Source organism: Recurvomyces mirabilis (assembly GCF_035927965.1).
Source record: "Recurvomyces mirabilis strain CCFEE 5264 chromosome Unknown scaffold_4, whole genome shotgun sequence".
NCBI lineage: Eukaryota > Fungi > Ascomycota > Dothideomycetes > Mycosphaerellales > Teratosphaeriaceae > Recurvomyces > Recurvomyces mirabilis.
The window spans coordinates 1,034,511-1,048,011 of NW_027041938.1; the positions used below are offsets into that span (position 1 = coordinate 1,034,511).

Genomic DNA, 13,501 nt, shown 5'->3' on the forward strand with positions numbered 1-13,501 from the left:
AAATGGTGCTGAAACACGATTCCGAGAGAGTGTCATTGGTACGTCTACTCGCGTGCCTTTGCTAACAACTGTGGTTGCATATCTCATTTCTGTCTTTTCATCGTAATTACTTCTCACACCTCTTCGAGGTGCGTTGTGCACGCTGGTAGGTAAGCAGCGCACATACGCAGTGATGGACAAGTGCATTGCCTCACTTGCCCTCTTGTGGCAAAATGGCTTGCTCGGTAATGAAACAGGATAGTCTGTCTTTCGTGGCCCGAAGCAGTGGCTCACAAGATGTCCCATCGCCTCACTCTTCTGTCGATGCTTGTTTGCATACTAGGCGGAGGTTGAGCTCCCAGCTCTCTTCAGAAGACGACACGATGGTCTTGGCGTAAGTGAGATCTCCTCATCGTCGTCCTCGTCCTCACTTCCCTCCTCCTCAAGCGACTCGTCAGCGCCGCTCTTCACGGCGCGGTAGCGCTTAGTGCCGATCTTGGCACCAACAGTTGTCAAATTTTCATTTTCATTTACCACCAGGACGCCTTTTAGGACTCCTCTTCCATGAAGAAATAATTCCCGTTGCCCTTCTGCTCGTTATCCAGCTGACTATGGAGCTTATTGATCCTCGGACGGAAGGTGTTGGGATCACGACGGAACGTCACGTCCAAAGCCTTGAGGAAACGGTTGCAGCCCGTGAGCAAGCTCTCGGGTTTATTCGCCCGAGCCTTGATAGACGGCTGGCCATCGAAGACGATGACGCGGTCGGCGAGGTAGGTGGCCATGATGAAATCGTGCTCGACGACCATGGCTGTTTTCTTGCTGTGCATGATGAAGCGTTTGATCACGCGGGCGGCGATGATACGTTGCTCCGAGTCCAGGTAAGCGGACGGCTCGTCAATGAGGTAGACGTCTGCGGGCATGCCGAGAGCTAGAACAATAGCGACACGCTGCAACTCTCCTCCGGACAAGTTCTGGACTTCCTGGTCGATGAAGTCGTCTAGTTTCAGTGGTTTGTAGACGTCTGTCTGGAATTGTGGAGACAAGAAGGCAGTCTTGATCTTCTTGAAGAAGAGTTGTCGGACGGTGCCGGTGAATTTGGGCGTGATCTTTTGCGGCTTCATGCTGATGCTCATTTGCGGTACTTTCTGTGTACCATCTGGTTTCTCTGCACCGGCAAGCATTTTGCAAAAGGTGGTCTTGCCGGTACCGTTCTCACCCATTAGGACAAGGATCTCAGAGTCAGTGAACTCGCCTGGCTCGACGCTGAGGTTGAAGTCGCCGAGGGTCTTTTGCATCTTGGGGTAGCCGTAGGCACGGGACTTGTCTGTCAGATACTCCTCTCCTGCCTCGCCTACACGGAACTGCAGACTCTCCTCGCGGAAACGCAAGTTCTCAGTCGGGACGTTGCCATCGAGGAAGATATTGATGCCTTCACGAACCGAGAAGGGTGCCGTGACTACACCATAGACGGCCGGCTTGCCATACAAGACGCAGATGTAGTCGGAAAGGTAGTCGAGGACAGCCAGATCGTGCTCGACGACAATGACGAAGCAGTCCGGGCGAAGGAGACTACGGATGATACGTGAAGCCGCTAAACGTTGCTTGACATCCAGGAAGGAAGAGGGCTCGTCAAACATGTACACGTCGGCCTTTTGGACGCAGACCATGGCGATGGCGAAACGTTGCAATTCACCGCCGGACAGGAGTTCGATATCACGATCCCAGACTTGCTTTAGTTCAAGGACTTCGGCAATCTCATCCAGGCGCTCGTCACCAACTTGGCAGCGTTGTGTCATCTGGAAGCCGACGGTGCGGTTGGTGCCCTTGACCGCCTTTGGAATCTGGTCAACGTATTGTGGCTTGGTAACAGCCTTGAGATCATCCTCGAGGACCTTCTTGAAGAAGTCTGTCCTGTAATCAGCAATTGCAACTTCACTTCATACTGCTTGAGCACTCACTCTGCAGCTCCGAACCCCTGAAGTACTTCAGGATCTCCTCCCAATCTGGCGGGTTATCGTACCGCCCCAGGTTCGGCTTCATCTTGCCCGCCAGGATCTTCAACGCTGTACTCTTGCCAATACCGTTCGTTCCCACCAGTCCTAACACCTGACCGGGTCTTGGCATGGGCAGGCGATGGAGCTTGAAGCTGTTGGCAGAATAACGATGTGTGACTTGAGTTTCGAGGTTGGTGGGTAAGTTGATGATATTGATAGCGTCGAAGGGACACTTTTTGGGACAGATGCCGCAGCCTATGCAGAGGCGTTCGCTGATGAAGGCGATTCGGGAGGTGTTGTCGACTTCGATGCAGAGCTTGCCTGATCGAACAACTGAAGGCAATAGTCAGAATCCACTCATCTTACATCCACAGGTGTTGATCTACGAACCAGGACAAGATTTTTTACACTCGCTACGGCATCTGTGAGGTTCATATGTTAGTGAATGTTCATGTGTCAGTGTAGATATGAGGGTTGGGACTATGTTGGGCAAAACTCACTTCTTCGGCTTGCACTTGTCCGCCGAGACGATGGCAATACGGGTCAGCTTATCCCCCATGGCGACGATTGCTTGAAGGTGTCTTGGAGGTCGATGGTGGTAGAAGTGGTCGGTAGGAGGAAGAGATATCGAATATGTGGTGGGGCAGAAGGTGGGATGGCGTGAGATATGGTCGAGTCTGTCGAGTACGCCAAGCACTGAACGATCTGTTCAACGGTAAAAGTTCTCACACACTCGACAGGACTCGTTTCTTCGCAGTATGTATCGAGAAGAACAGTGACTGTTGAGCAAAAGGTGGTCATGCGAAAAGGTTCACAAATTACTCGCTATCCGCTGGCATATGTGGGGTGAAGTGTCCTTGTGCGGGTAGACCCGGTGGCACTAGCGTTCTTGAGTGCGCGAGAGTGTGCTTCTACTCTCATTCTACACCCGAATCTCGACCAACTACATAGGGCACCATATCCCTCCCCACACCCACCACCTCGACATTGTCACCGATGAAGCAATCATGGATGGTAAGTATCGTCCGAATCGTCCTCCTCTCGTTTGTCCTTTCGTCCGCGCTCTATCGTCACTGGAGGCCTCGCCGCACCATCCATCTCAGGCCTCGAAGATCAGCCATATTCCATCACGACGAACCTTAGAGTCGATTCTATGCCTCGACACGGGACGATCCACGCTCTGCCAGCGTCGCCGAATCACGCCATCTACGCCAATAGCCGTCGGACCAGCCCTAGCGACCTTAGGCCTCCTCGGTAGTCGTCTCGTCTACAGTCACATTTTTCGGTCGGACTTGATCTTGTCGGAATCTGGATGACAGAGTATACTGGATATACGGGGAATGCGATCGCCGGCACGTGTTCTGGCTGTGCGCAAAATTTGAGCTTGCTGTGACTGCGGTGTGCTAAGATACTATGCTAACACGCTCCTCTTACAGCCGGCCCGGTACTTCTCCCTACACACTTCTCCCCTACCAGCAACATGTCCTTGACGAACGGTCATGTCGATACTGTTCACGAGAACCACATCAACTCCACTCTCCCTTTGACACGCAGCGAGAGCGAGCTTTCAGACCTCAATGACGCTCCGCCGTCTCGAAACGAAGCACACGGCCAGGCGGCCTCAGAAGATGATGCCATGCACGACATGGCAACGTCAGAGATGGACAGAGATGAGGACGCGCTCGGCGAGGAGGACGCAGAGTACGACGCGGAAAGTCCGGCTCCTCAGCCAGCTGGCGGAATGCGAGACGACAGATTATCGTCCGAAGACAGCCTGAGGCCTGCCAGGCGGAAAGGAGATGCTGACGACGATGATTTCATGAAGCGAAACCCGGAGCTGTATGGTCTACGGCGGAGTGTTAGTGTCTCCTATCCCGCTCTACTCCATTCACCGCGCTGACATCGCTGCCTACAGGGACGAGCACGACCGGCGCGTCGAGTGGTACGTGCACTGCTCGCATGGCAGGATATAACTTCGTGACGCTGACCTAGCCTGCAGCTCGAAAGTTCTGATGAGGAGGACGAAGACGAGGACGACGTTAACACCGGCAGACGGAGGAAAAGGCAAAAGACTGCCAACGGCCGTCCTGGTACGTCACAATTCCTCACCTCATGTGATATTGGTACACGTCGCTAACGACGTTCACAGCTTCTTTGAGCAAAGAGTCCTCCCTTCAGCCCGCTTCTGCTGCTCCTACCGAGTCTGAAGACGACACTTACGGCGGCCAAAAGGGTAAGACTTTCGCCAAGAAGCATCGACAGAAACTCCAAGCCGCCACCTCTGGAGGCAACACACCCAATATGAGCGAGGTTCGCTTCTCCACGCGTCGAGCTGCTAAGGTAACCACCTACACCGAGCAAGACGACTACGGCTTGAGCGAGGAAGACACCGAGATGACGCCTGCCTATTATTACGAGGAGGTCGATACTCGGCCTGCCATCGATGTCGTCCTGAACCATAGGCTCAAGGAGGGTGCTGGTAAGTCACACCGTCTTGTATGTCATTGTGCGGCCTCGCTAATTGCTTCGCAGACAAAGCCAGCGATGACAAGCACGATTTCGAGTTCTACGTACGTCACCGTCTCACCGCTCACGATGCTAGTACGCTATACTGACATACTTCTAGATCAAATGGCAAGGCCAGTCACACTACCACGCGACATGGGATACCTGGGCTTCCCTCTCCACCTACAAAGGCTTTCGTCGCCTCGAAAACTACTTTCGCAAGACAGTAAGATTTGAGCTGAGCTTGACACAAGATCCGGATATTGCTGTAGAGGATCGGGAGAAATACAATCTCGATCGTGAGGCATACATCGACTCACTCAACGACTACACACAAGTTGAGCGCGTCATTGGCAGGCAGACTACGGACGATGGCGGTACGGAGTATTACGTAAAGTGGAAGGGACTGTACTACGATGCGTGTACATGGGAGGACGCTGATCTGGTCGCGCAACTCGCACAATCGGAGATCGACCGCTTCATCAAGCGTCAGCAACACCTACCTGTATCGAACGCCAAGGAGACCAGCCTGGCTACGAGGGCTGACTACAAGCCTTTCAGGACACAGCCGGAGTACGTCAAAGGTGGCGAGCTTCGAGAATTCCAGATCCATGGCCTCAACTTTCTGGCACATCACTGGTGCAAAGGCAACAATGTTATCCTCGCTGATGAGATGGGTTTGGGCAAGACTGTGCAGACCATCTCCTTCATGAATTGGCTACGGCATGATCGCGGGCAGAATGGTCCTTTTATCGTCGTGGTACCTCTCTCCACCATGCCCGCCTGGGCCGACACCTTCAACTTCTGGACACCTGACTTAAACTATGTTGTCTATAACGGTAATGAAGCAGCGCGCAAGATCATCCGCGATTACGAGCTGCTGGTCAACGGTAACCCTCGAAAAGTCCGCTTCAACGTGCTTCTAACAACCTACGAGTATATTCTTGCGGACTCTACCTTCTTGTCACAGATGAAGTGGCAATTCATGGCTGTGGACGAGGCACATCGGCTGAAGAACCGGGAGTCACAACTATACGCCAAGCTTATGGAGTTCGGTGCGCCAAGCAGGCTACTGATCACCGGCACACCTATGCAGAACACTTTGAGCGAGCTCTCTGCACTCATGGACTTCCTCATGCCTGGCAGACTGAATGTTGACCTCAACATCGACCTGACTTCCGAGGACGCTAGTGAGAAGATCGCCGAGCTGACAGATGCCATCTCGCCCTACATGATCCGACGCACGAAACAAAAGGTAGAAAGCGATCTTCCGCCGAAGACCGAGAAGATCATGCGTGTCGAATTATCCGATGTGCAACTCGAGTACTACAAGAACATCCTTACCCGGAACTATGACGCTTTGAACGCGGGTGCAAAGGGTGGAAAGACCTCTCTACTCAACATCATGATGGAGCTCAAGAAGGCCAGCAACCACCCGTTCATGTTCCCGAATGCTGAAGAGCGGTTCCTCGAAGGCAAGGACGGCCGCGATGATCTATTGAAGGCCCTGGTCTCCTCGTCCGGAAAGATGATTGTGCTCGATCGCCTCCTGGCCAAATTCAAGCAAGAAGGTCATCGTGTCTTGATCTTCAGTCAGATGGTCAGGATGCTGGACATTCTGGGCGACTACCTACAGCTACGTGGCTACCAGTTTCAGCGCCTAGATGGTACAATTGCCTCAGGTGCGAGGCGGTTGGCAATCGATCACTTCAACGCACCGGACTCGTCCGACTTCTGCTTCCTGCTCTCAACTCGCGCTGGTGGTCTCGGCATCAATCTGATGACAGCAGACACTGTCATCCTCTTCGACTCGGACTGGAATCCTCAGGCTGACCTACAAGCTATGGCTCGTGCACATCGCATTGGTCAGAAAAAGCCTGTGACAATCTACCGCTTCGTGTCCAAGGATACCGTCGAAGAGGAAGTCCTTGAGCGTGCTCGTAACAAGCTCATGTTGGAATACATTACGATCCAGCGCGGTGTTACAGACAAAGATGCTCAAGATCTCGGTGACCGAATGGTCAAGGCCAAAGGGCTAGTAGCTGAGCCTACGTCTGCTGACGACATCTCCAATATCCTCAAGAAGCGTGGCCAGAAGATGTTCGAGCAGTCTGGCAATCAAGAACGACTCGAGGCTCTCGACATCGACGCTATGCTTGCTAATGCTGAAGAGCACAAGACCGAGCAGCCCGAAGGCATGACCACAGATGGTGGCGAAGAATTCTTGCGCAGCTTCGAGTACACTGACGTCAAGATCGATCTCGAGTGGGATGACATTATTCCGAAGGAGCAGCTCGAGAAGATGAAGGAAGCCGAGCGCAAGAGAAAAGAAGAGCAAATGCTCGCTGATCTTGTCGAGGCGAACCAGCCTCGCAAGCGTAAGGCGCCTGTGGACGAGGCTCGAGAGCAGCGTGCAGCCAAGAAGCGTGCTCGTGACCTTGCAGTCGAAGCTGCAGGTGACATGCAATCTGACGACGAGTCTGACACCGGTCGTGATCCTAGACGTGCTCTGGGCGAGAAGGAATGCCGTCTTCTCATTGGCGCATACGAGCGCTGGGGTGCCATGAACGAGAAGCAGGACGAGATTGTGCGCGATGCAAGACTTATCGGTCGAGATATTGACGTTGTCAAGGATACTTTGCAAGAGGTCATCTCTACTGCCGAGGGTCTACTACAGGCAGAAGAAGATCGACAAGTCGAATTCGAGCGCACCAACAACAAGCAGGTCACGAAGAAGGACAAAAAGGCGGTCTTGTTCGACTTCCGAGGCGTCAAGCGCAACAATGCTGGCACCTTGACTGAGCGCCCACGTGAGATGCGCATGATTCGTGAGGAGGTTGAGCGGGCACCGGATTGGCGTAACTTTCGAATCCCGGAGGCTTCGAAACCTGCAACGTACTCTTGCGACTGGTCCGCGGTGGAAGATGGCATGCTTATTGTTGGCATGGCAAGACATGGCTTCGGCGCTTGGGTTGAGATTCGCGACGACGAGGAGCTCAACCTGAAAGAGAAGCTCTTCTTGGAGGAGCATCGAGTCGCTGCCAAGGAAGACCGTACCAAGGGCGGCGAGGAGAAGCAGGCTAGATCACCTGGTGCTGTTCACCTTGTGCGTCGTGCAAATTACCTTCTCAGTGTGCTGAAGGACAAGACCAGCAATGGCGCAAACCTGGCTGCGCGCAAGGCCATCGAGAATCACCATCGCAACAATCGCAAACACATGGACAGGCTCCACGGTCGGCTTTCTACGCCTACGCATGGCTCCGCCAGCCCAGCGCCGGGTAGATCACGACCAGAAACAGATCCGCGCCGGATGCACCAGTCTGATATTCGTCACACTCTGGACCGTCGCGGAACTCACGGTTCGCCAAATGGTCACTCGAGGCCTCGTCACTCCGATGACCGCCGACCTCAACACCATCGTAACGGCAGTTCGCCGATGGTTCAGACCAGCGGTGTTCTCACGAACGGCAACGGAACGCCAATGTCGGAGATGGACATTCGCGTACGCAAGTTCCTGCAGCCCATCAGCGAGCGTCTGAAGCCACTGATTACAGCCACCAAGAAGAACGTTCCGGACGACGACAAGCGCCTCAAGATGATCAAGTCTGGTCTCCTGGCCATTGGCTCGCATATCTTGAGCCAAGCTCAGGCCGCCGGACTTCGCGAACACGAAGAGAAGATCTGGGATTACGTGTCGCTCAACCACTGGCCTCAGTCGAAGACCGCAGAGAAACGTGTTTCTGGACCGAAACTGCGGGACATGCACAAGAAGCTTGGTGGCAAGGACACAGCTGCTGGTAATACCGCCAAGAGCACGCCATCGAAGCCGAAGGACATTGCGCCGCCTACGCCTTCGACCGCCACGACAAATGGATCGAGTCATGGTACCAAGACAGAGGAGTCGAGGCCTGTGAAAGAAGAAGTGAAACCCGAGGATACGAAGACCGCCATTCCTGTTGTCGATACTGAAATGAACGATGTGAAGGAAAGGAAGGAGGTCATCGAAGAAGCAAAGGCTTAGCCAGTCTTCCTCTTCTAAGGGCGACAACAATGCATTACAGGAGTGCCGAGCATGCATGATGATCTGAAAGTGTACGAGATGGCATATGACGGGATCGAGTAATACAGACGGGCGTTCAAGCGAAGAGGATACACACTATGAACGGATTGATGGGTGGTCGCACATGATTTTAGCGATTTGCATCGCATTTTTGGTATGGGGGCCCCAAAAGCGGGGACTGCTGGCTAGTGGTGAACACCATACATGGGCGTCTACATGCATGGGATTGGAGCTTGCTTGTGTATCGTGTAATTGCTCGGCTTGGACTGCGTGGCGTGCTGGGATGGATCGACGTGGGCGAGCGTCGCTTTGCTTGTATGTTCTACTATTCGATGCGAGTGGCTGGCTGTTGAAGGCAGCACGATGAGTGCCTGCTGCTGTGGTGTGCTGTTGTATTGATAGCCACAGAGAGTGTACCAAAGATTCGGATGAATGATCTATCCAATCTGATCGATAGTCTCACACCTGTCAAGTCAGCTTTGGTGTGTGATCATCGACAGCTGACACGTGCCGGCCTTGTGTAACGTGTTTAAATCGATAATGGTCTGCTCTGGCTACATCACAATTTGGCCAGAGCTCGCTGTCACCATTGGGCTGCTGGCAGCGGTGTGTGCGACATCAGGTCGTGGCACCAATAGAACAGTACAGTACTCTAAGTGGTGAGGCTGAAGGACGCCTATCGTAGCATCCGAGTCGTGTGGCTGCCGTCCAGCGGCACAGAGTGGTGGCCTCAGATGGGAGGAGTCCAGAACAATACTATCCGAATCGTATCTGTCCTATCGAATTTCGCGCGATGCCATCACATCGTGAACCATGCTATTATCAGAGTTTCCAACGTCCGTATATTATCCGCCATAATTGACCGGCATCAAACCTTGTCTCGCTGACTTGTCCCCGACGAAACGTGGGATGACCTCACATGATAATTTCTGACATTCTCAATCCGAAGTACTTTGTTCGAAATGCGGGTCTCAGCACGTTTCTTGTGAACAGAATCTTCCTGCACGTCCTCTATCGCTTCCGACAATATCGTCCTGCCGCTCCGACGCGAGCGTGGAACGGCCACGACGGCGTGTTCGTGGCGGGTCTGACCACCCTTCAATCAGGCCTTTTCTGCGGGCTTGTACGGGTTGACGTACCGGGTCTGGGATATGGAGTGTTGTCTTTTTTCGTCTATCGTCCCTGGGCTGAGCTGATATCATACCGCTCTCATGAGCCGGGATGGCATGACCTTGATGAGGTTTCAGGTCAGGGCGAATGTAGAAAGGTGCGCATGGCGCGCTTTGGTGCAGGCGTGAGTATAGTCATTCTTCTTATTATCCTTGGTCGCCTGATCCCCTTGCTTTGTCCTCCTATCCTACACACTGGAACACTTTGCCATTGAATCACTTCAGACCTTAGGCATCACGATGGACCACTCTTTGGAACGAGTCCTGACTGTTCACCAAACAGCCATGGGAGCTACCCGTCTGCCTCTAGAACTGCAGCAGCAGATCTTCGCCTACCTAGACACGAAGTCTTTCTTCGCCGCTCGTAGCGTCTGCAAGTGGTGGCGCTTCGCCTCGCTTGACTATGTCACCCTTATCAAACAACTCGGACGACTACCCATTCTCCTGCCGAAGAAAGCTGGTGAGATTGGTCCAGACGAGCTGTACAGGATCTGGAGCGAGGCAGCATATACGCTTATGCTCGGCGTAAATGTGAAGAGGCTACCCGATGGAGAGGGCAGTATGACTGGGCCACGACGTGGAGGTCTCGTAGTCGGACCGCGGGTCTCGCATGTAACTAGTGGTGACCATACAGTCACGATTAACGACCGAACGATTGCGCTATTCAACACTTCCGCCAAGCAGCCGCGAGTCTTGGCTCAGCGACCACTGAACGATCTGAAAGAGACGGTGGGAAGCGGCCCGTGGCTAAAGATGTCGCCTACGGCATATCATGAGCTAGCACTATCTTCAGATGGTCGTTTGCTAGCAGTCGCGCAGGAAAGGACAATCCAGATATATGATCTTCTTGCCGAGGCGGATAGCTTCACAGTCAACGAATACATCAGCAGTGCTGCAGGCCACTACATTTGCGGTCTAGACTTTGAGGAGGATAATTCCGTGCTTAGGGTGAGGTTGAGTGGGAAGGGTGCTGTGTTATACCTTGGCACGCCCGGCACTATCAGCAGACAGGGAGAATCCGTTCTACAGTACTGGAAAAGCAAGGCCGGTCTGCGACACATGTACCTCGACTCTGCCCTAATCTCGAATTCAGCCGGCTCTACTGCAGATCAGACATGGCGACTTGCGGGCCTCCAGCTGCTGCGGCCATTTGGTGATGGCTATCTGTTCGCTGCTCAGAAGCATGGAGGCAATGAGAGCAGCCATTACGTGCTTGGACACGTCGGACACTCCACGCCACACAATGCGGCAGCCCCGATAGTCGAGCCGAAGAACGTGACATTCTTGGCCCGCATGGAGAGCTTCCTGAGTGCATGGGACTATACCCTGAACGGCAAGAATGAAAGCGGCATGGGCATGTGGGAGAATATGCCTGGCGCGCACGAGCATCACCCAACGTTTGCGCTGAGCCCGGACAGCACTATGATCGTGTTGGCGGAGCGGGACAAGAAGGCTGTTCGACCTACGCCTTTGACGCAGCTGTTCCTGTATCGATTGCCGAGCGCACAGCGCCTGCTGAGTACGCTTCATGCTCAAAGAGCAGGGAACATCGAGAAGTGGCCGACTGGTTCTAGCTTCCTAGACAGAATAGAAGGACAATCTCAACGGGTGCACGAGGACGTGGAGATGCCGGATGTGGACAAGCAGGCGAAGCCGAAGTGCAGTGTTGCTCGGCTGCCAGTATGCTTGAACACTATTCGAGGGATAGTGAGCGAGATGAAGTTCGCTCAGCACGCTGATGGTGGGCTGAGACTCAGTGCTTTGTCCACCGAAGCAACGAAGAGCTGGAGCTTGCTCGCAGTATGAGGCGTCACCTAACCGTCATGAGACTGGCTGAGGTGGCTGCCACTGGCGTTGAGCATCACCAATCGAGATAGACTTGATACCCACATAGATCGAAATGCATTACTTTTCCGTTGATCTTGACTTCACTTCCTGTCTCCAGTCTCTTGCCCGTGGCGTCATGGCTTGGTGTAGCGCCCGTTCGATCTTGGCAACTTTGGGGACTAGACTGCGAAAGAGTACCACGATGACAACGAGAGTTGAGAGAACAGATACTCGTTACACACCAGCTTGCTTTCTCAGCATAGCATGGCACGAAATGTGACGAATGCAGCCAGGATGAGCAAGGCAGGCATCCACCAGCGCACGCGATTACCAATCTACAGCATCGTCAGCACTGTGAGCCATGAGTGATCTCCTCATATGAGGGTCACCTGGCTTCCGACCTTGTCGGACTCGACAGCTTGCTCTTCGAGCTGTCGTCCGTCCTTCTTTGAAGCCACAGTCTCGGATTGCTTAGGCATCTTCGAGATGGCAGTGATTGAGGAGACCGTCAAGGAGAAGTCGCCTTCTTGAGTACCGAAGAAGCTGTATTGAGTCAGTCTGGTCCCTTCCTCATTGCCTTCGCAACAAGACATACCTCCGATTCATCAAGCTGATCTGCTTGATGTTCTTCGTGTCGATTTTCGGCGCATCCTTCTGAAGCTTACCGCGGTAGGTTGCATTGAGGCTGTCGAATGGTATGATCACTGATCGGTTATGTGCATCGCCGGGCAGGATCTCAGACGGCAAGGTAAAGTCTGCTTCGTACGAAATGGTCGCTTGTTCGCGGCCGTTGTCTTCATTCTTGGGAAGTAGCTTATCTTTGAGGATGACTGGCAAAGTTGCGGCTTAGTGATGGCTACGATCCGGCGTCCGAGTCACACGCTGTAAAGATCGCGCTCCGAACGGAAAACGAAAGAGCATGGTCCATTGGAGGCATCAAGCGCGCTTCCACGCAGGCCGTGCCTTCCTTCCAGCATTCTAGAGTAGTCAAGACAAAACGCAGTGGAGAAGACACAAGGTTCGAGCAGGGACGGAAAGAGGCAAGACCTGCGCTAGCTGGTCGCAGGATACTGCAATATCGGGCCACCACCCATGCTTCGATTGGGGCCAAGTGATGCATGTACGTATCGCGTCCACTAACGCTTGCTCAAAGGAAGGACTCACAAGTGTAGCGTTTCCTGCATATGCATTAGCTTGGTGGACAGGACGCCTGAGCAATTTCACACATACTTGTCGCCCTTGGCAATGTTCAGCCTGACAGCGACAAAGTCTGAGAGGTCTAGATCCACGGTGGACTTCTGCGAGGCGAAGCCAGCTCCACCCAGTGTCTTGATGTCTAGGTTGCCATGAAAGCGGGCGGCCTTGTTGTCGTCAATCTCGAGGTACGACTAGGATTGCTCAGCAACGAACGGCCTTGCACGCGTCTGGTATGGCATTGACGTACTTGGCTTTTACCGCCCCGTACTCTATCATCAGAGGCAGACCACTTCTCGACATCCCAAGCACTGTTTGCATGGCATCAGCACAAGCGCCCTAATCGTTTGGATCACTATTTACCTGCTTCCACCGAAGAGATCCTTCACCTTGTCCTTTTCAGCCTTGAAGTCCATTGTAGTATGGTCTGGTTGCCAAATCAAACGACGACGTGATTAGTCTGTCGCGTACAGTAGTATAGTCTCTACGTAGGGCTATCCGAGGTGAACGGGCTTGGCCCCACAATACGATACCATATTGGGAAACAGGTTTCAGAGGCCGTGCATGATAGGCATCCTTCTCAGGCTGTCGATCAGGGCACAAGTTAACTCTTTTGCGAGCGCAGTCTATACCGAGCAAGTAGTCTTTCAGTCACCTGCAGTGCTCCGCAGAACACCCTCCATAAGACTCCAGTCTCCAATGTGTCACGCCACATGCGACATCATCACGACTTGCGTAAGCATTCGCGGCTGAGTGCGGATCTAAGTGGG

At 53.4% G+C, this 13,501-nt stretch overlaps 4 protein-coding genes across 4 annotated transcripts; 2 read left to right on the forward strand and 2 right to left on the reverse strand.

Moving 5' to 3' along the window:
* Positions 1-527: 527 nt before the first annotated feature.
* Positions 528-2,535, reverse strand: RLI1 (Fe-S cluster-binding ribosome biosynthesis protein; the record flags this gene model as incomplete). The annotated part of the gene is made up of 4 exons (XM_064834962.1): positions 528-1,888; positions 1,941-2,309; positions 2,367-2,398; positions 2,477-2,535. The coding sequence occupies 4 exons, from the start codon at positions 2,533-2,535 to the stop codon at positions 528-530; spliced, it is 1,821 nt and encodes a 606-aa protein (XP_064697833.1).
* Positions 2,536-3,456: 921 nt separating this feature from the next.
* hrp3 (ATP-dependent DNA helicase Hrp3) lies at positions 3,457-8,502 on the forward strand (the record flags this gene model as incomplete). The annotated part of the gene is made up of 6 exons (XM_064834963.1): positions 3,457-3,834; positions 3,892-3,918; positions 3,976-4,066; positions 4,126-4,455; positions 4,509-4,546; positions 4,603-8,502. 6 exons carry the CDS (start codon positions 3,457-3,459, stop codon positions 8,500-8,502), a joined length of 4,764 nt encoding a protein of 1,587 aa, XP_064697834.1.
* Positions 8,503-9,995: 1,493 nt separating this feature from the next.
* On the forward strand, positions 9,996-11,516 carry LTS14_002258 (uncharacterized protein; the record flags this gene model as incomplete). The annotated part of the gene is made up of 1 exon (XM_064834964.1): positions 9,996-11,516. One exon carries the CDS (start codon positions 9,996-9,998, stop codon positions 11,514-11,516), a length of 1,521 nt encoding a protein of 506 aa, XP_064697835.1.
* Positions 11,517-11,911: 395 nt separating this feature from the next.
* Positions 11,912-13,147, reverse strand: LTS14_002259 (uncharacterized protein; the record flags this gene model as incomplete). Its single annotated transcript, XM_064834965.1, has 6 exons — positions 11,912-12,080; positions 12,133-12,367; positions 12,702-12,715; positions 12,768-12,925; positions 12,982-13,042; positions 13,095-13,147. The coding sequence occupies 6 exons, from the start codon at positions 13,145-13,147 to the stop codon at positions 11,912-11,914; spliced, it is 690 nt and encodes a 229-aa protein (XP_064697836.1).
* Positions 13,148-13,501: the final 354 nt, after the last annotated feature.